The following is a 23,091-nucleotide window of genomic DNA, read 5'->3' as shown; positions in this document are numbered from 1 at the left end:
CAACTGGTTCTCACCGGCTCTGAACATTCGCGGCTGTAACGCCATAATTCTGCAACGTCGTATGACAATATAGATATAAGATCAAAAAATATGAGTGGGGAAAACTAAAAATCGAATAGAATGACGATAGAGCATGGGGAAAGTCGCTTACGAATCAAACAAGTAAGCAATCGGTGTGACCGGAGTTACCAGTGAATCCGGTGATTTTGAATACTTGAACACTAGATTCTAGGGATTACACTGCCGTATCGTCTGGATTTTACGAAAAAACAGTTGGAAAGAAGCTTCGATGGCAATGGATTTAACGAAGGAAACAAAGAGATTGAAAAGGTTAGATTTAGACGGTTCTTCGGAGAAAACGAAGGGTTCGAAATAAAGAGAGAGAGAGAGCGTTGATGTTTTCGAGACTCCTGTCTCTTGCTTGCAAGAATGAACAATGGTTTCTCTCTCTTCGCAAGTTAACGAAAGGAATTGGAAACCGTAGTAATAAGAAAAAAAAATAGACTTCGATATAGGATGATAGGGGTAGTGGTGCCATTATGTAAAAACACGTCAGCGTAAAAAGGCAAATTCCATCCTCACAAAATACGCGGTTAACTTTGTATATCGACTGCAATTTCTCTATAACTTTTACAGCATACTGTTTATACAACATATTGCTACTGATTTTTTATCAATTGTACCAATCGAGACCTAAATTAAAAAAAAAGTGAATTAAAAATAATCAACAAACGTAGAATCAGTTATTAATGTAGGCAAACTCAAAACAAGAGTATATTTGCTCAAATGAGCTTTATTGATAGACAGTAGCGGTCCTTACTTTCTAATGATGAGAACTTATTTTAAAAAAGGCTGGTAATGACATATGAACTTTGGGTACTTAGTTCATACTTCACTAGTAATATCACTGGACCTCTGTTCAAAAACGCGGGCACCTAGCCGCCCAAGGCACCCGGATAATCACAACTCGTACTCCATCCGCTACGATTTCACCCAAATCGGGCAAAAAATCGGGAACAAATTAATCGGTCCGAAATCACACTAATCGGCCCAATTAACCGATTAATCGGCCCACCAATCGATTAGGCAGCCCAAAATTTATACTAATATTGGTATTTTTGGGCTTATAGAAAGCCCAATACCTTTACATTTACAACGCACGTAGCAGACTTATATATAGAGTAACATCTCACTCTCTTTTCTTTATGTTAACGGATGTGGGACTTTGGCTTTTAAGAGCATCTTTAATGGTATAAGTGGAAGGATATATCTTAGGTATAAAAAAATAATAAAATAATGTAAGATGTAAAGTTTAATAATAATTAGTAGTAAGATAAATGGGAAAACCTAGCCAAAATGCTTCTTGTGTAGAATCCAAAATATACATCTCTCATCATTTATTCAATTTTTTCCTTTAATTATAATGTTCTAAGATGCATTGAAATATGCTTATAAAAATGCTCTAAGAGTTATAATGCGAAAATAAATAATATACACAGTTGGGAGTCGAAGTGAGGTTGCTCAGCGTTACTTAAATGATCTGAACCACTAGGAGACATCACATTCTTTATTTTCTCATTGCAATAATTAATGATATATCGGCATATACATATAATAAAAGTACAAAACCTAATTCCTATAAAGAAATTATCACAATATAATGTATAGATACATAAATTAATATTGCCCTACATATAACTATTAAAGTTAATTATTGATAAAAATTTCAGTATACATAAATTATCACATTATAATGAATATTTACATTATAAATTTAATTTTAAATATTAAATAAAATAAAAAAAATATTTAAAAACTAGGTCCAGCATAAATCCCGCTTAATCCCCGATTTTTTGATAACTCGCTAGGTCCGAAGTTGCCGTCCGACTAGCGCCTAGCGTATTTTCAAACAGAGCACTGGACTAACAAAATACTAACAATAAAATGGCCGAAAATTTTATATATATTTTGAGGGCTAAAAACCCATGCTTCTACAGCTTCCTATCAGGGTTGGGCCCGTTGATAAAACATAAAGATTGTTACGAAACTAAGTGGGGAAACGTGTTTTTTCTTATTAATCTCGACCAGGGATCTTACATATATATATACATCAGGTCGTGTTTATCCTAAGTGGATAAGTACAACAGTCGATAAGTATTATCTTCTGCGGTCGGTACGGTCCTGGTCGGTCCGGTTATGTCGATCACAATCTGGTACATAACACTCCCCCTTGATCGACACATCCGGTACTGGTTCGTTGCATGCTTAATGTTGCCTCATTAAAACCTCTCCTGGAAAACCCCAAAACCAATGTGGCAAAATGGGAAACCATGGACAGGAAAAATAGTACAACACATGAACTCCCTCTGATGAATGCATCACTGAAGATCTTTGGACGATGCATTCCTATCTGGTCGATGAGCTTCTTGTAATACTTTGTAATTTCGCTGACCTTCTGGAACTTCATTTGGACATGGTCAAGACGTGCTCCTTTGATGCTGACCACTCGACAATGTCTCCATGTTCTGGTCGGATGGATGATGCTCAATCAGTACTCGGATAGTACTCGACCAGTACTTGGATGTACCTCTATCCTGCGATTAAATCTTTTTTGCAGGTCCTCTCATGTCCCACAGTTCCTCTAGTCTCATGGCTTTGCCATACCGTGGATACTTTCATTTTATTATTGACTCAGACATTCTTCTGGTCACTATCTCTAGATGATGTCTCATGACTTCTTTCATTTTGTCACAGACAATGCTATGTTTTCGAAAACATACATGTTAAGTCATAGACCTTGTCATCACACGCCAATATACTCATATATGGCTAAGGTATTGCAGCCTGATATAAAGATATGGTCCGGATATGATACTGCAATTATATGGAGTGGTCCACCTTATACTTTGGTGGAACTTGGTCGGACCATAAACCTCGACCACTCTTATGATGATTGGTTCCTTTCTTTCTTTACTGATGTATAGACATTCATTAGTCTCATATACTTCATTTGGTACTTGACCACACGTTTTATGATACTACCATATGCTGGTCGATCTTTCCATTAGCTGCATTACATATGCTGGTCGATCTTGGTCGATCTGGTCGATCTGGTCGGTTCATGATGATACATCAATCAATTCACAAGTATACACTCGGATTTATTTGGCTAATTGTGCAGCAATGGTTTATAATTTGCCTGAACCAATTCACCACACTACTTTTGGTTATTCTTATGGACGATTGGGAAGTATGGAGCCGGATGGTCTTTGGCATGAGAATTAATGGTTCTCTTTGCCTTCTCCTGCGACCATCTCACATTACACCATCTAATTGTGGCGTGCTGATCTCAACTCATACATGGCTATGATTTCTAGTCCCATCATACTCTGTCCAAAATCAATCGATAACTTGTATCATTGAAATCATTGAACCATTGAACCTCTCTTTAGGTTGGTTTGATATAAACATAAACACAAGGAATTATAATATCCTCTATAAGGATCTATGGACTGATTGTACTAAGTATTTTCTTAGTCTTTCATATCACTTGCAGCTGCTTTGTTTTCAGTCCATGAATAGCTTAGGAACAAAACTATTCTATGAAAATTTCTTTTCTCATCTTTTTGATACTTTTATCATTTCTTTATCCAGTGATCAATATGCTACTTACTACATTTCTTTCTTACTTATATCCAGACCTTTTCGAATTTGTAGTAGCATCCACCACATAGGAGTATATCTCCTTATAATATGTTCCTTTGGTCTCTGTGAGTATCCTTGTGTAATCAAGCCATTCCTTGAATACTTTAAATAGGAATATGAACACCTTAGTCCATGTCTCACGATTTCTTTTCCTTTCCCACACATGACCTATTTTTCACTGGTTTTATCTTATCAGATGGTGTTTCTATATATGGCCAATACACCCATCTCTTTTATAGATTCTTTGAATCTTTCTTTGAACCCCCACGGTTTCCTTTAGTCTATGAATGCATTCTTGTATTCTCGTGGGTTCTGATCCTCGCTTATATCTTTTAAACTCAAGTGCTATTTCCTTATGCATCTTTATCTTTTATGTGTCGACACTTCTTTTATAGTGTTCCATTGTGTTCCAGACATGAACTAATCGATTAGAGATTTCATTCTTACTAAGAACCTTTATTTACCTTGCAGTTTGGCGTCCCAAACTACATGGTCTGGTACCTTAGATGTTAGCTGCGCAGCCTTATCTCAATGTCTGGTCTGGTTTCCCTTATGACCTCGGATATGTCATTTCTATGCACCTTTCTTTTCATTTCCGAGGTTCCTTATCTTATGGAACATATTGGTCTATCTTTAGACTCTATAGCAACTTGATTATGTCTCTTATAGGACATTAATTTCGTGGTGCTTAAGCTGGTATGACTTAGTCATTCTTTTTTTTTTCTTTTCGGGTCTAATCTGTCTGGCATTATTTTAGCTAGCTTTGTATGATCTTTCTTTGGACGTCTTAAATCATATTCTCTGGTCCGAGGATCTTGCCAAGACAAGGATGGTTAATACCATTCCATTTCTCTTTATACTTGTACCAGCTTATTTCTTTCTCCCCCTGATGTTGGATAGTCGGATTCATCATGTAATCCGTAAACCTGGCCTTAATCTGATCACCCATATTTTGGCTCAAGGTCTCTTATAAAATCGTGGGAGGAAGACATTCTCATATCCAACATATATTCCCAATTTTATCTCATCTTCTTATGAGGTTTCATCCTAGACGGCACATATTGTTGTGGTGGTCTAAACATAATCTCTTAGGATGGTCTATGTCTGGATCATGACCCTTTATCATTCTTAGATGGGAATATCTATGCTCACTTTATATGGCTTGATGCATATTTTTATTACATGTAAATCCATGTGTTCCCAAGCATTAGCTAGTGATCTTTGTATCACAAAGAATTCGGCCAAGTTCTATCATGGTCATAGACCATGTCACTCGGATTTTTAGTGTTTTTCATGGACCACGGAAGTGTCATTTCTTCCCCTCATGAACATGCTATAAATCTTTTAGATGCTTGGAACATTATAGCCTATTGAGTTTCCCTTGTGTACATGTTACACAACGTGAGATTCTATGGGATAACCTTTTGTGCCTTTTTCCGATATCAATCTTTGCATCAATTTTAAAGACCTAGATGGCTAGTCCAGTCATGCCATAAAGTGTATAAATTTTCGTGGTCAACCTATCTGGTTACCTAGGCCTTTTGCCTTTATCATACTGATCTTTTAGCATAGTTTAGATCAGTCGGGAGTACAGTCTCGACCATTTCTATGCCGTGGGCTATTTTTATTTATAATCTTGAAGGAACTTTTATTTTCTTTGCCCATTGGTTCAATGTGGAAACCATTCATTTTCAAAATTTTATAACTTAAATGGGTCTTTTATTTGGGTGAATAATTCATGCCCCCTTTAGGCAATGCCTTTGGTCGGATAATTTTAATTACTATACTCATTTTTAAATTTTCATTTGTCATTTATCAATCAAGAAATTATCAAGCAAGTCAAACATGATAATATAAAACTAAAACAACTCTTATTATATAAAAAAATCGTAAATGACAAACAAATCAAAACATAAAATCAGAATGTCGAAATCTCGATTCTTAAGCAATGTATATGTCGGCCACTCCTTTTATTATTCTGGACGTGGCTTCTTTGGATTCATCCTTATTCTCTCCAGCCTTATTGGCTTCAGGAAGTCTCATCTCACTGGTTTTGCTTTAGTATATCATTATTCTTCTCAGCTTGTAATAGATATGAGATCAAATTCGTATAAGTGGTGAAACCTTTTTTTTTTTTTCTGTATGTATATTGTAACAATAGATCCCTTGGATCAGCTGTGAGGAATGTCTTTTCCAGTAAATCTTCCTCTGTTACCTCTTCACCACATAGTTTCAATTTAGGAACGATTTTGATTAGAGCTGAGTTATATTCATCTATGGACTTAAAGTCCCGAAATCTGAGATTTATCCACTCATACCTAGCCTTTGGTAATAACACTATTGTATATCTGGATTTTAACTCTGTCCAAAGGTCTAGAGGGTTCTCAATATTTAGATACTGATCTCTGAGATCCTCAGTGAGATGTTGGCGAATAATTGTTAATGCCCCATATTTTTCATTTTCAGTTGCATACTCGTCTTTGATGATACATCTGTCACGTCCTCTTATCTTCAGGACACTTGCAATGTTCATGGCCCATTTTAAATAATTATCTCCAGAGAGATTAAGGGCTGGATAATCCAAATTCGACATCTGAAAATATAGATTTTAGAGTCTTATTATTTGACTTATAATCAGATTCAAACAATGCATTTTGGTTTCTTTCAACCTTTTATTTATGCAATGTGATTTGGTTTCTTTCAACCTCTAAATTATATAATCTAATCCGATTTATTTTAGTTAATATAGCAATGCAGCTTTGGTTTCTTTCAACCTTTAAATTTATGCAATGCAATCCGATTTTTCTTTCAATCTAGCAATCTAGAAAATTTCTATAATTTTTTTATATCAATCCCTAATGGCTCAAGTCAATTTCGACATTGATCAGGGAAATCATTTAGCAAGTAGACTAAAATTTAACAATTTCAATCGATAACACCTATTTGCAATCGGATTTCATAAAAAAAATAGGGTTTGTGTAATTCTCAATCCAAAGCAGTTCTAAACATCAAGAACAACTTTAAAAAAAATTCAAACTAGACAATCAGATCAATATTCAAGTCGGAATCATAAAAAAAATAGATGTTTTTGGATGAAAACCGTCTTGTTTATGTTTTAGGGGATTGATCGATTTCTAGGTTTAAGGATTCGATTTGATCATTCAGATCAAGGGGGTTTTGAGATTCAGAAACCATTGTGGTTTTGATTTTAATTGTAAAACAATCTCATATCGAACTTTTGGTTTAAGAGTTTCGATTTACTCATGGAAGGGTTTGGACCTATTAATCTTTGCTAGGGTTTGATTTGGGGTTTTGCAAAATTTTAATGGTCATTCTTTTATCAATCAACCATGTTCGATTATGAGTTCTTTTAGGGTTTCAAAGTTTACCTTTTTAAAACTTTGAAGTGTAGATTTGGACCACCGAGAGCTGGAACAAGTCGGATCGCGAACTGCATGACCGGAACGGATCAGGAGCTGGTCGCGTGTCTTAGGTTGAGCAAAAACCTCTTGTATCTTTAGAAACCTTAATCAAAAACAAATCAAAACAAGTTAGTATAATAGATGAAGCAAATCGCAGAAAGTAACAAAGTATAGAGAGAGGCTGCGGTTTAGGCTTTTGATTAGGGTTTTAGGGTAGTTGACGGCGCGGGTTGGAATGGAGCTTGAGAGCGCGTTTGAGATCGGATTGATACGAGGTTTGCGGCGATGGATTTTTCACGTCAAGAGCTTCAATTTGATATATTACACGTCGTCTGGATCCTTACGGTTTGAGAGAGCGAACGGTTTGAAGTCGTCGGATGAGTTTTAGAATTTCAGGGTTTTAGGTCACTCGACGGCGCGTCTTAGAATAGAGCGTGAGGGCGCGTCCGGAGTCAGATAGAGGCGAGGTCGACGGCTTTGCATTCGTCTCGTCAAGAGCTTCAATTTTATATATTACTCGTCGTCTGGTTTTTCAGGGTTGAAGAGATCGATCGATTTGAAGTTGCGCCAAAATTAGGGTTTTTAGGGTTACTGGCGGCGCGTATTGAAACAGAGCGTGAGGGAGCGTCTGAGATCGGATTGACACGATGTTTACGGCGTTGGATTCGTTTCGTCGAGAGCTTCGATTTGATATGTTCCTCGTCATCTGGATCCTTACGGTTCGAGAGATAGATCATTTTTAAGATGCGCCGTTTTTAGGGTTTTTTGGTGGTTTTGGGTAGTTCGGGTTTTAGAGAACGTATCGTGCTGATAATGTGTTACGAAACTAAGTGGGGAAACGTGTTTTTTCTTATTAATCTCGACCAGGGATCTTACATATATATATACATCAGGTCGTGTTTATCCTAAGTGGATAAGTACAACAGTCGATAAGTATTATCTTCTGCGGTCGGTACGGTCCTGGTCGGTCCGGTTATGTCGATCACAATCTGGTACATAACAAAGATGAAATTAAACTAGCTTATTAGATCATTATTAGTTTGCAAGAAATAAAGAGAAGAAGAAAGCTTTAGATTGTTTGGAAGATCAAGATAATTTTTGAATAATATTCATGAAAATGTTTCAAGGAGGATGCAATTATCTTTTAGACAACCAACCAAAGTTGTCTACAGACTATACACAATAGCTATTACACAAACGAATAGTATCAAATGAATGGGTTAATGAGCTTCACTTGATTGCTTGAGCCTTCGCTCTGATATTTACACTGGTGATAGTTAACTTCTTAAAATTTTATTTATATTTATTAGTTTAATAAATAAATTAACAAATTATCTTTTACCAGTTTAACATACTTTGACTAAAATAAAATAAAAATCTAAAATTTACTAAAGATATATATATATATATATATATATATATATATATATATAATATATATATATATATATATGTTTTAAACACTGACATTTATATATATTATCCAAGATTCCTAAACTTTCACAAAATCATCTATCGAAAAATAATCATGTACTTTCTTCGTAGAAAAACAACTGTCATTGTTCTCATCAGAATAATTCATCAATATATCGGATAGTTACAATATCAAAGTGAATATCACAAAGCATTGGAAAAATATATATCAAATGATTTAATTCTGTTAAGATGATTTACATTACAGTTACAGGAATTAAAGCTTCATTTTTCAATTATATTCAATGACAGACTTGTCTTTCTCATTATTTTGAAAGGGAATCAGCTTCATGCTACAGTATAAGGTGATGTCTTGGTTAAAAGTACGAAAATAAGTTTTTTTTTTTTTTGTTTAACGAAAATAAGTTAAGAGAAAGTGAATCAAAAATGATCAAACACGTTTAGAAACAGTTCTTATTGTAGGCAATCTCAAAACAAAAGTATGTTTTCTCCAATGAGCTTCATGGATAGAACATAAAGATGAAACTAAAATAGCTTATTAAATCTTTATTAATATGCGAGAAATAAATAGAACAAGAAAGCTTTAGATTGGTTGGAAGATCAAGATAAATTTGAATCATATTCATAATATGAAAAGGTTTCAAGGAGGATGCAATTATATTATGGACAACCAACCCTAGTTGTCTACAGAGACTATACACAATAGTTATTACACAAATGTATAGTATCAAATCGTGATAGAAACCCTATATGAATGGGTTGATGGGCTTCACTTGATTGCTTGAGCCTTCGCTCTAATACTTAACAGTGGTGATAGTTAACTTATTCAATTTTTTTTTAAAAACTTATTCAAATTTTATTTATATTTATTAGTTTATTAAGTAAATTAACAAATTGATTTTTACCAGTTTAACATGACTAAATTTTTTTAAAAATATAGAATTTATTAAAATCCCTTATATATTAAAAGAGAAGTATTTGCAAAAATGTGTTCACATACATTGGCACAAAAATGCTTATGTGTTAGTCTCACATTTATTTAGTAATTAATGTTTTTCACACACTAATTTCTTAATTTTATCGCATATAATTTAATGTGTTCACACACTAATATTTTTTAATTAACTTTTTTTTAGTTTTCGTATTATTAATTTTGTATTAGTGAATTCAAGTTCTCTTCAGACAAGTACTAAATAATATCATTGTTGAAAAAAATAAACTACAAAATAATTAAAATTCATATCAACTAAAATAGCAGAATGAGAATATTTTTAGAAATTGAAAATTATGTATTTTGCCGAACTTAGCCATGGTTGAGGTTTATTCATACAAAAGAAACAAATAATTATATTGGTTATGAATTAAGAAAATTTAGGTGAAGTCACAAAGTTAGATCTTAGTTTAGCAAAATACTGTTTTTCTTTAGAGAATTTTCATATCAACCCAAAAATTAGAAACATAATCAGGTTGTTGAAAAAATCAGAAATCAGAAAAGCTTTAGAAAAGAAAAATCCGCGAAATCGATTGAAAAACAGAATTCATGTATCAAGTGAAGAAATCACATTATTTTCGACGTAACTCGAACCCATTTCACCGATTATATTGTGTTTTATTATATTTACCAAATATTTTTATAAAAGTTCACATTATTGGTTATAAACTACATCTTGCCCAACACTATTGACACCACGTCCAACCATTTTATTGGTATTCTTAAAGTGTGATCCAATAATTATGTATGTAAAATAAGCCCAACATATTAGTTTTACATTTCTTTATTTTTTTAATAATAGTAGAAGAAAATAAGTCTGAATAAAATATTTGGATCCAAAGAACCGAACCGAACTTGATTTGAAAGTAATACTAAACAAAAATTAAAACATATAAAGTACTCAAATGGATCTAAAGTTTAATATCTGGATAATCAGATCTGATATCAATCCAAATTAAAATATTTTGGATACCAAAAATATCTAAAACACAATTATATATTAGTTCTTTCAAATTTTATATCTATTAGATATTAATTAATATTAAAATAACTAAGATAATAAAATATGTTCAAAATACTGAAAATATATATTTTCTCCAAATATTTAAATTAAACTATTTTTATGTAAATTTAAGTATTTAGTATATTAATTAAATTTTTATATTTTATATTATTTTATTTTTGGACTTTGAGGATTAAGTATATTTGGATTTTTTTTTTAAATTACATAATTAAAAGGTACCCAAACTTATTGATCCAGATCAACTTACGGATTTTTTCTCAGTCACCCCGATCTTACGGTAGATCAACTTATTGATCCAGATCTGCGTATCTGGAACTCACAGGCAATCAGGGCCTTGGTGGATCCCAGGGATGTAAGTATTATTGAAAGCATACCATTGAGTAGGTTTCATAGTATAGACAGGGATGGATGACGTTTTACTCAGAACGGAAAATATTCAGTAAAATCTGGATATCAGGTCGAATGGGTTTATCCGGATAAGGGCAAGGCTTTACCAATTTTTGGTCTTACAGTGGATTCCCTTAAGGCACATTGCTGAAAAATTCGCTGCCCACCAAAAATTAAGCACTTCTTATGGCAAATAGTCTCAGGCTGCATTTCGGTGAGAAAGAATTTACACTCACGAGGATTATCAGGGGACTTATATTGTGATAGATGTGGTGCTCCAGAGGAATCAATAAATCATGTATTTTTTGAATGTCCTCCAGCGCGTCAGGTTTGGGCACTATCCCAGATCCCATCAAATCACTCTTTCTTCCTCACATAATCTATTTTTACTAATATGGATTATTTATTCTGGAGAGTTTTTCCGAAACTAGAGGGCCATCAGTTTGCATGGATATTATGGTATATTTGGAAGGGAAAGAATAACAAAGTTTTTAGCAATTTGGATGTTGAACCTTTGGACACTTTAAACTAGCGCAAACAGAGTCAAGGCTTTGGAAAGAGGCACAAATTATCCCTACACCAGTAATAGGACAACAGAACTCGGATCTACCGTCTATTCCAGGACGGTGGTGCTTTATTGATGGATCTTGGAAGGATAAGGATATGTTCTCGGGACAGGGATGGTATAGTACCCTTGAAGGGTATAATGGACTTATGGGAGCACGGAATGTCAGAGCTTTTCTATCTCCTCTTCACTCAGAGATAGAAGCATTAATTTGGGCAATTGAGTGTATGCGGAATCTGAGGCAGTACAGGGTTACATTTGCGACAGATCGTTCTCAATTGGTGAAGATGGTTTCGGAACCAGAAGAATGGCCTGCTTTTGCAACCTATTTAGCAGATATCGAGACTTTGAAAAGAAACTTTCATAGTTCAGATATTATTTACGTATCTCGCACGAAGAATCAAAAGGCCGACAGCCTCGCCAGATGTGCTAGGAATCAACCGACCTTTGTCGTGCATATGGATGCGGAGTTACCAGTTTGATTTACAGAGTCCTCTTGAGTCTGTAAAGTCGATGACAAAAAAAAAAGTACTCAAACTCGAACCTTAACTGAACATGTAATGCTTCGAACCAAATCCAAACCACATTCAAACAAAAAAAATTATAAATATCCGAGTCATATTTAAATTTCTAACTCTAAAAATCAAAATCTGAAATCCGAGTATATCAACTAAATCCGAGCAGATATTTGAATTTTCATCCCTTAACAAGTATACGACATATCTTTTATTACAACTTAAAATAAATAATCTAATCAGTTATTTCACTCTGCGTGGTGCAGATTACTACCTAGTTTATATATATTATCCAAGATTCCTAAGCTTTAGAGCATCTTTACTGGTGTCCTTAGACCCAGTCCTTAGTGTTTTTCGGCCCAAAAGAAAATGAAAAAGGCTGAAAATACTAAGAAATATTTGTGTTTTGTCCTAAACTAAGAACTTTTTTCATTTGGTCCTTCGTGACAGGTGGCGAGTGGAGAAAGAAGCGTGGTAGGGTAAACACATTTTCTCGCCTCACAACTCTTTCCTCAACTTCCCTTCCATCGATCATCTCAACACCTTCTCCTCCGATATCGTCTCCGCCGTCCTCGCCGACGGCAGCGCTAACGGTGGCCCTAAACTCTCGGCGGCTAATGGCGTCTGGATCGATAAGTCTCTGTCCTTCAAACCTTCCTTCAAGCAGCTCTTGGATGGTTCCTACAAAGCTGCTTCTAATCAAGCAGATTTTCAGACAAAGGTGTGATTTTTATTTTCTCGTTTCTTGAGGAAAATAAATCAATTTTTTCTTTATTTGAGATTCTTGTTCGTCAAAACAGACAAAGAAGGTAATCTGGTCATCGTATCATTGTATGTAGATGATATGATTGTGACAGGAACTAAGGCAAGCGTGATTGAAGAGTTCAAAGCAGCCATGAAGATTGCAATTCAGTAAGAAATCCTATTGTCCCAGGGACAAAACTAACGAAGGAAGACTCTTCTGGGAAGGCTGATGCAAATCTTTATTGGCAGATGGTGGGCTGTTTGATGTACATAGCAGCCACAAGACCTGATTTGATGTTTGTGTTGGGGATGATCATCAGGTTTATGGAAAGCCCCACGCTAATTCATCTAGGAGCAGTGAAAAGAGTCCTTCGATATGTGAAAGGAACGGTGGATCTCGGAGTTCATTACAAGAGGAATGGGAGCAACAAACTTGAAGCATTTTCAGACAGTGATTATGCAGGGGATTTGGATAGCAGAAGAAGTACATCGGGTTATGCATTGTTCTTAAGTAATGCAGTCATCTCTTGGTTCATTGCAAGACACAGTTACAGGTTGCAAACATCGTGACCAAACTCTCTGGTGATCTCAAGGTACTACCAGAACCACTGCATGTTCTGTTTTTCTTGTGTTGTGTGTTTTATGAACCAAATTTGATTGCTTTATGAGGTTTGGTTTATTGGAATAGGTGGTGTTCTTCACAAACTCAGGGACGGAGGCAAATGAATTGGCGTTTTTTTCTTGAACTATGATGAGACACAATGTTGATCTGTGTTTTGACATTTGTTTTTGTTCTTTTGTTGCTTGAAGACTGGAACTCACCACGCATTAAACCCGGATCCATATAGAGGTGTGTTTGGTTCTGAACTTTTGAATAAGTTTATCTTGTTCCAATTTCTTAAGAGTTAGCTTTGCTTCTGTCGTTTGTAAGTGACTATATAAAGAGCCATGCTCTGTTTTTCAATGAATAAGCTTTTGAGAAACTTATAAAGTCCTACCAATAATCTCTATTTTATGATTGTCCTTACCAAAATTTCTTATGTACAAAGTAATAATAAAATATTTAAGGACTCAAATTTTGGGACAACCAGTAATGATGCTCTTATAACCTGGCAAAACAGAACATGCACGTTCCTTAACCCTTCTTCCGAATACTATTACGTAGGAGAAACACAACTTGAAACGGCCTTAGATAGAAGCTCGACGAACAGACTAGATCTTGATTAGATTGTTGAGAAATGCAGGGAGGGAACCAAACCACTCCACACCAACCACAAACGATTTTCTTATTTTGTATTAATCAACTCTGACAATTTTTATAAATAATCGAAAAGTGGCTCAAGTAGCCTAAATAGTTGCATAAAAAAACTAAAAAGCAGTTGGAAAGGTCTTGGCAACTCTCAAGTAATAATATTGTAAGAAATAAATCTTGACTCGTACACTTGCTGTCAGACGAAATATTGTCAAGAAATACGAGAAAACAAAAAAAAAAAACACGAGAGAGAAAAAGAGAGCGAGATGAGAAGTATATCAAACTACCACCATGCTTACACCTTCATCATGTTCATCTTCTTTGCCTTAATTGTGTTTCAAGCTTTCTCTATCTCTGCCAAAACTTTGTCGGCTACAGAATCTCTTACCATCTCAAGCAACAAAACCATTACATCCTCTGGAGAAATCTTCGAGCTAGGTTTCTTCAATCTCCCCTCAACTTCTTCTCGTTGGTATCTCGGAATCTGGTACAAGAAAATCTCCCGAAGAACTTACGTATGGGTTGCGAACAGAGACAATCCTCTTTCTAGTCCCCACGGAACTCTCAGAATCTTCGACAATAATCTCGCCATATTCGACCAATCCGATACACCTGTATGGTCGACCAATCTGACCAAAGGACACGTGAGATCGGCAGAGCTTCTTGATAACGGTAACTTTGTTCTCAGAGACTTGAACAGTAACGATCCAGCAGATGGGTTCTTGTGGCAGAGTTTTGATTTTCCGACAGACACACTACTTCCGGAGATGAAACTGGGCTGGGATAACAGAACCGGACTCAACAGATTCTTGAGATCCTGGAAAGCCCCAGACGATCCATCGAGCGGAGATTTCTCAACTAAGCTCAAAACCAACGGGTTCCCTGAGTTTTACGTATGCAACAAAGAGTTGATAATGTACAGGAGCGGTCCGTGGAACGGGATCAGGTTCGGAAGCGACGTACCGGAGACGAAACCAACCGATTACCTAGTTTACAACTTCACAGCGAGTAACGAGGAAGTGACCTACTCATACCTGGTCACTAAAACCAACATTTATTCGAGAATATTACTAAGCTCCACGGGTTTGTTTGAAAGACTAACTTGGCTTGAGACAGCCAAGACTTGGGACCAGTTATGGTACTCACCAAAGGACCAATGCGATAACTACAAACAGTGTGGAAGTTATGGTTACTGCGATTCGTCAACTTCACCGAGTTGTAATTGTATAAAAGGGTTTGAACCGAGGAATGAGCAAGTCCCGGGGTTGAGAGATGATTCGGATGGTTGCGTAAGGAAGACGAGGCTGAGCTGTAACGGCGGAGATGGGTTTGTTCGGTTGAAGAAGATGAAACTGCCGGATACTAAGGCGACGAATGTGGACAGACGTATTGGGTTGAAAGAATGCGAAGAGAGGTGTTTGAAAGATTGTAATTGTACAGCGTTTGCTAGTTCGGATATTCGTAATGGCGGGTCGGGTTGTGTGGTTTGGACCGGAGAGATTTTGGACGTACGAAACCATGCAAATGGTGGTCAGGATCTCTACGTTAGACTAGCCGCTGCTGATCTCGGTTAGTGTTTTTTTTTCTTATTGAATAAAGGTCTCTGAGCCGAAATTGTATTTGCTTATATAAATCTCCAGATTAGTATGATCCAATACAAAAAAGAAGAAAATATATGCAGAGGACAGGAGGGGCAGAAACAGAAAAATCATAGGTTTGAGTATTGGGGTGAGCATTTTTTTTCTTTTAAGTTTAATCATCTTCTGCTTCTGGAAAAGGAAGCAGAAAAGATTAATAGCAACTGAAACACCTATTGGTAAGTCGATAGCTTTTTGCTTCCTTTAATTTTACCTGTATGTTTTGATAACATATGTCTTGATTGTTTTTCTGTGTCTGAATGGAACAATTGATCAAGGGGAAAGCCAAGATTCGCTCGTGAATGAAGTGGTGATATCAAGCAAGATATATACATCTAGAGAAATGAAAACAGAGGATCTAGAGCTTCAATTGATGGATTTTGAAACCATTGCCATGGCAACAAACAATTTTTCTGACTACAACAAGCTTGGACAAGGTGGTTTCGGTATTGTTTACAAGGTATAAAAAAATATCCAGAACTACAAAACTATACAGCTTTGGACAAGGTTTCACTGTATAATCAAATGTATGGTAATAGGGGAAGTTACTTAACGGAAAAGAAATTGCGGTAAAGAGACTATCCAAAATGTCTTTACAAGGGGTGGATGAGTTCAAGAATGAGGTTAGAGTAATTGCAAGGCTTCAGCACATAAACCTCGTCCGGCTTCTTGGTTGTTGCGTAGATGGGGACGAGAAGATATTGATCTATGAGTACTTGGAGAATCTAAGCCTGGATTCTCATCTCTTTGGTTAGTGACTCAGAACAGCTTATGCTCTAACAATCCAAAGTCTTGGGAATAAGTTAACACGTTTTCTGTTGTGGTTGATTTGTAGACAAAAACCGATGCTCTAACCTAAATTGGCAAATGAGATTTGATATTACCAAAGGCATTGCTAGAGGACTTCTATATCTTCACCAAGATTCACGCCTTAGGATTATCCATAGAGACTTGAAAGTAAGTAATGTCTTGCTTGATAAATATATGATTCCAAAGATCTCAGACTTTGGGATGGCAAGGATGTTTGGACAGGACGAGATAGAAGCTAATACGAGGAAGGTGGTCGGAACTTAGTAAGAAATCATTCTCCAAAACAACAAAGAGTTTTTTCTTATATCCAAACTAAAAATAAAACCTGATTATATGAGTTTAATATTGATTTTGCAGCGGCTATATGTCTCCAGAGTATGCAATGAATGGGATATTCTCTATTAAGTCGGATGTTTTCAGCTTTGGGGTCTTGCTTCTTGAAATTATAAGTGGCAAGAGGAGCACAGGATTTTACAACTCAACTGGTGACCTTAGTCTCCTTGGTTGTGTAAGCTGAGAACCTCTTGAATTCGATCTTGTTCCACAATCCTAATATTATTAATACAAAATATTCCATCATTATTTCCAGGTGTGGAGGAATTGGAAGGAAGAAAAATGGCTAGAGATCATAGATCCGATCATCATAGATCATTCATCATCAACGTTGCAGAGACATGAAATATTAAGATGTATACAGATTGGTCTCTTGTGTGTTCAAGAACGTGCTGAAGATAGACCAGCGATGTCTTCTGTAATGGTGATGCTTGGAAGTGAAACTACAGCTATTCCTCAGCCTAAACAACCAGCCTTTTGCGTTGGCAAAAGTCCTCTTGAGACTCAGTCAAGTAAACATGGCGACGATGAATGGACAGTTAACCAAATCACCCTCTCGGTAATTGACGCTCGATAAATCTGAAAGCTAAAAAAATGTGAAAGTTACCATGCCAGTCTGTTTGTGTACATATTATTTTCTATGTACTAGTCTCAATTCAAAGTTCTACCACATGATTCGATAAGTAGCTCTAGCAATTTAATTCTGACGAAGATTTTTACTACATGATTCGCAGAATTTGGATTTTGAATTCGAACTATTAAAACAACAAGTTGCATTTTTATATTCCAGTTTATATATATAATATCCAACTTGATCGTGAGCTAGCATAGACTGAACTATTTCGCTCTAGAGAAATTCTCTAAAACAAGTAGATGAATATGACCAAAATTGCTTAAATGGCAGCTTGTTGTCAGAATATTTTTTTTTCTTTTTTCACCAAGATTCTATTTATAATAATTACTAAGAACATTTTTATCAGACGTTTATAAAAGCCTATTTAGGTAATAAAATAATGGAGGAAACTTTAGAAGACTGTAGGCTGTTTCAGTCGAGGAAATCAACATGATGCTCTCATGATTAGAGTGGATTGTGATTTCGTAACCAGTGACATGTTAACCCTTGAAGAAAAGAAAAAGAGAAGTAGCTATTCTATACGCTTTTAGAGATTGAAGTTAATTATTAGAAGTTGAATCCCCTATATATTAATCCTTGGAACATTACAACATGTTTTGTAACCACGTGTCATCACTAGGATGATTCTCAGAAATCTTTAGAAAAAAAATGTTGGTCCATATAAATATATATTATACTTTTTATTAAACTAATTATCATATTAATTAATAGTCTTAAATTATTTCCTTAAATAAAAACTACGTAAGTTTATTTCCTTAAATAAAAGCTACGAAATTACCTAATATGATTAACGTATATATGATAATTAATGATTACAAATCAAAAATATTTGATAAAAAAAATTGTATCCTCTACATTTTATTTTAATTAATATTATAAAAAAATCACTTAAACATATTTTAAAAAATAGATTTTTCATATATGTTATATTTTGAACTTTTTAAAACGTCTATAAATTACCAAAAATTGTAAGATGTTATTAAGATGATATTTTTTAGAACAGAACATGATCCGAAACAAAATATTTCGGATATCGAATATATCGAAACCAGATTTATATACTTAAATATATTAATTTTTTTTAGAATTTAATATCTAAAAGAATATTAAAAATATATAAAATGTTATTAAGTTGTCCAAAATACTTGAAAATATTTACAAATAGTTAAAAATACATGATTAAAATAGTTAAATGATATTCAAAATACCAATACTTCAAATATCTATTGATTTCTTATCCGAATATTGAAGCTAACCAAATTTTATGTTAAGTTTAAGTATTTTAGCTTGCATTATACACATTTATATGTTATAAATAATTTTTTTATTTTTATATTTTGAGAAATTTAAAGTATATACGAATTTTATTTTTTTAAAAATAAAATGAGTTATCTGAGTCCAAATCCAAACCGAACCCGCAGATCCGAACCGGATCGAACTCACAAAAAATCGAAATATAACTGAACCGAACCAAACTAAACTGAACCAAATGGTATCCGAATGTCCACCCCAAATCAAATGTAAAAAATCTTGATAACAAGATGCATTCTAATTGTAATATTTCAATACAACATATTTTAAAAAACTCACTCCGCGCATGGCGCGGATTATCATCTAGTCTTTATTAATCATAAAAAGTTATTATGTAGATTACAAGATATTATAACCTAAATAAAAAGGAAAAAGATACCTGCTTAACAAAAAGAAAGCATCAAAGTCTATTGATATCGAATATATCGAAACCAGATTTATATACTTAAATATATTAATTTTTTTTAGAATTTAATATCTAAAAGAATATTAAAAATATATAAAATGTTATTAAGTTGTCCAAAATACTTGAAAATATTTATAAATAGTTAAAAATACATGATTAAAATAGTTAAATGATATTCAAAATACCAATACTTCAAATATCTATTGATTTCTTATCCGAATATTGAAGCTAACCAAATTTTATGTTAAGTTTAAGTATTTTAGCTTGCATTATACACATTTATATGTTATAAATAATTTTTTATTTTTATATTTTGAGAAATTTAAAGTATATACGAATTTTATTTTTTTAAAAATAAAATGAGTTATCTGAGTCCAAATCCAAACCGAACCCGCAGATCCGAACCGGATCGAACTCACAAAAAATCAAAATATAACTGAACCGAACCAAACTAAACTGAACCAAATGGTATCCGAATGTCCACCCCAAATCAAATGTAAAAAATCTTGATAACAAGATGCATTCTAATTGTAATATTTCAATACAACATATTTTAAAAAACTCACTCCGCGCATGGCGCGGATTATCATCTAGTCTTTATTAATCATAAAAAGTTATTATGTAGATTACAAGATATTATAACCTAAATAAAAAGGAAAAAGATACCTGCTTAACAAAAAGAAAGCATCAAAGTCTTAATTTAAAGTAAAACTATGAGTTTTCTTCCGCCATACGCAGAAATTAATATAATATTTTATTAAAATAATAATTTATGTCAGATATTATTATTTTATATTTTAACTTCAATAGGTATTTTGTAGTTTTTATTTGGTTTAACTATCTAAATTTGATGTATTTAAATTATATTTAAAATCTCATTTTTATAAAAATAATTTTTAATTGTGTTATATTTAATAATTATTAATATATATTTTATCTTTTAGTTTGAATATATGAATTCTAATAAATTTGAATTTTGTTTGTTTTAGTAAAAATATTTAAACTGGTAAAATGAAATTGTTAATTAACCTGATGAAATTGTTGTATTAATATATTAGTTAGAATGATACTATATTTTTACAATATTATTTCAATTTTTATAACTTCAAAAGAAAATCTATTGATTATTTTGAACTTTTAAAATGATGATAAATAAATATTCTAAAAATAAATAAATAAGGGTAAATGTAGCAAAACTAAATTGGAATAAAACACATAGAGTGTAGCTAATAAAATCTCAAATTGTTTTCTTTTGCTTTTCTTTGATTCTGTCAAACAAAAAAAGAAAATGTAAACATATATTGTGAAAATCATTATATATATAAATTGAATATACTTACCAACATTGTTTCAAACATAGTAATTGATTCAATTAATGGATTGAACATTATCTCTGAGAATTCGAGAATGTTTATAATCTGACCATATCTCCCTATATATTGTATACAAATATGGACCATTGAATCATACTATTAAATAAATATTAGAATAAACATATGATTTATATTTATCTAATCGTCTAGAACTTCAATCTTCCATAATCATAGAGCATAATGAATATGTCATCCGCATAAGATGAGCAAAACGTATTCACATATTATGTCATTGTTCCATATGTAACACAACTGATTGGATTGACACTAAATTAAGGATTGCAAAAAAAAAAAAAAAATAGGAATCATAAGCGATATCATAAAAATATAGTAATTAAAATTTACACTTACTTGATATCAGTTAAAGATAAAGATATAAAACTAACAGTTTTGAGATATTCAGTTCCAATGTTTTGGTTAAATCTCCACTCTAGATTTTCAACAGATATAAGAGAAACTAATATGTATAATATGAAATTGAAGAATAATTATGATACCATTTTATTCTATTGTAACATAGTAAAATTACATAAAAATATTAAAAGGATAGAGTTCTAACCGAATGAAACTGGGGATGAATTAATCCCCTATTTAACTCATTGTTTTACGAATGAGATATATTTCGGGTGTCTCTTCTGGATATATAAATTCAACACAAGTACTAGCAGCAAATATGATACTTTTAAACCCTCCACTGAACATTGTTAACAGTAAAACTTGAGAGTTCAATCCATTTTGACTCTTCTAAAACCCTATCAAAGTAAGATAAATAAAGATTAGAGACGGATGCAACAATTTTGTAACGCTAGAAATGTTTTTTTTTTAAATTGTTAGTATTTATAAATGATTCAGTAACATATTTTTGAAGTAACTAACCTTTTCATCGGATAGAAGGAACTTCATTCCTTTCTTAAGTTGCCAATCATCGGCATACCACATTTTCCAAACCTTGACAATGATTCTCCAGTTGTTTCTCCATTGATGTAAATTGTTCATGAACATATATTCTTATAAGTAGGGAGAATTAAAACGTTAGAGGATAATAAAATAGAAAATTAGGAATGTGTGCTTACTCATTGCGTCGAAAGCATATATATATATATTGCTATAAATATTCATACCCTTTCAGTAAATAACGGAAGGTCGTAACTTTCCATTGGTTACGATTCACATAAAAACAAACAACAAATGTTTAGACTGAAAAATATACTATTCACTAAAAGTAATAAATCATTTAGGAGAGTGTATTCAACTGAGAGTTTCAGGTGATTTGTATTAAAATGACAAATCCACTGTTATTCAAACATGAATTTTAAAAACTCATTTAAAATCCACTGTTATTGAACTTGACATTTCGTAAAGTACTCTGAAATCTACTGTTATTGAAAATATTTTAAGTTGTGGGATTTTAAAGTTTTGAGGTGATTTTAGGGTGTTTGAGTGGAGTTTCTTAGTTAAAAAAATAAAACTCAAATCTCATTGTTTTAGGTGATATTCTAGAGTAGTTTAACAAAAATCACCTAAATCTCTGTAACTTATTAAAATCATCTAAAACTCTATTAAAAATCAAATCACATCAAATGCTAGATTGAATACATCCCCCTTAAGCTAGTTTATAAATATACTACTATATAACCCCATGCAGTTTGACTTTTACAAATACATAATCATTCATTACGAAGAATAAAATATGAAATTGTAAAAATCAAACATGTTGGAGTTCATGAATAACAACTAAGTATTCAAAGAGATGAATGTACGAATAACCTCATCAAATGTTAACATCATTTTAAAAATTTTCACTCTATAAATAGAGTAACTAGATTTTGACCCGCCCTTAAAAAGGGCGGGTATATTTTTTGTTGGAAAAATTATTTTACGTAATAAAAATTATGATTTTTGATAAATTATATATTTTAATTTTTTATGAAGTTTATCTTAAATTTATATGACTTATTTTTATTATTTTATATATGACTAAATTTTAGAAGACTCTAAATAATTCTAACTCGTAATATGATTTTATTTATCTAACCAGAAGTTAAACTTATTTTATACTGATTTTTTAATTTAAATAAAATATTTTATATCTTCAACACTCTTTGTATTAAAAATTCATTTGTGCATTTCAAAACATTTTCTATAATTTTATTAAATTTAGTTTATGTGATTTAGTTTTTATTTTAAATGAAACTATTTTTTAAGAAGTTGAGATAATTCAGACCCGTATTATGATTTTGTTGATTTAATCATTTTTTATTTCAACTTGATTTTATTTTGAGGTTTCATTTAATAAATGCTTTTAAATAATTAATAGCGGGATAATTTATCCGATTTGTAATTTTATTCTTTATATAGATTTTTACCCAAAATAATTTTTAGCTATGACCGAGATATCTTATCAAATTAATGTGATAATATATTTCATTTGATATATGAAATTGGATATGAAATATGCAGTAATATATATTCAGTTCTTGAATTTATTTAAGTTACATATTGTTGTTTAAATTATTTTTAACATTTTTTGTCATCACTTTTTAATATT

At 32.8% G+C, this 23,091-nt stretch overlaps 1 protein-coding gene and 1 long non-coding RNA gene across 6 annotated transcripts; both read left to right on the top strand.

The window, feature by feature from the left end:
* The first annotated feature begins 12,508 nt into the window (after window positions 1-12,508).
* LOC130498350 (uncharacterized) lies at window positions 12,509-13,760 on the top strand. Its single transcript, XR_008937245.1, has 3 exons — window positions 12,509-12,764; window positions 12,883-13,380; window positions 13,476-13,760. It is a non-coding gene; the product is annotated as an uncharacterized LOC130498350 (long non-coding RNA).
* Window positions 13,761-14,240: 480 nt separating this feature from the next.
* LOC108831801 (receptor-like serine/threonine-protein kinase SD1-8) lies at window positions 14,241-17,489 on the top strand. Of its 5 annotated transcripts, none has more exons than XM_056991648.1 (7): window positions 14,241-15,608; window positions 15,721-15,855; window positions 15,955-16,136; window positions 16,216-16,426; window positions 16,512-16,749; window positions 16,844-16,994; window positions 17,076-17,489. In XM_056991648.1, the coding sequence occupies exons 1-7, from the start codon at window positions 14,306-14,308 to the stop codon at window positions 17,394-17,396; spliced, it is 2,541 nt and encodes an 846-aa protein (XP_056847628.1). In that variant the 5' UTR covers window positions 14,241-14,305; the 3' UTR covers window positions 17,397-17,489. The 5 variants fall into 5 exon arrangements, with proteins under 5 accessions (XP_056847628.1, XP_056847629.1, XP_056847630.1 ...); XM_056991649.1 differs by having other exon boundaries at window positions 16,844-16,989; window positions 17,076-17,307; XM_056991650.1 differs by lacking the exon at window positions 17,076-17,489 and having other exon boundaries at window positions 16,512-16,633; window positions 16,696-16,749; window positions 16,844-16,984.
* Window positions 17,490-23,091: the final 5,602 nt, after the last annotated feature.

Source organism: Raphanus sativus, chromosome 8 (genome assembly GCF_000801105.2).
Source record: "Raphanus sativus cultivar WK10039 chromosome 8, ASM80110v3, whole genome shotgun sequence".
NCBI classification, from domain to species: Eukaryota; Viridiplantae; Streptophyta; class Magnoliopsida; order Brassicales; family Brassicaceae; genus Raphanus; species Raphanus sativus.
The sequence above is the reverse complement of the archived record's forward strand: the minus strand, read 5'-3'. Positions and strand labels throughout refer to the sequence as shown.

What these genes read in the sequence shown, in the direction of transcription:
- LOC108831801 (XM_056991648.1), top strand. Translation starts at nt 14,306, where the DNA reads ATGAGAAGTATATCAAACTACCACCATGCTTACACCTTCATCATGTTC. An exon ending in GTTTCGGTATTGTTTACAAG is followed by an intron (nt 16,137 to 16,215) that starts GTATAAAAAAAT and finishes GTATGGTAATAG; the next exon opens with GGGAAGTTACTTAACGGAAA. An exon ending in CCTGGATTCTCATCTCTTTG is followed by an intron (nt 16,427 to 16,511) that starts GTTAGTGACTCA and finishes GTTGATTTGTAG; the next exon opens with ACAAAAACCGATGCTCTAAC.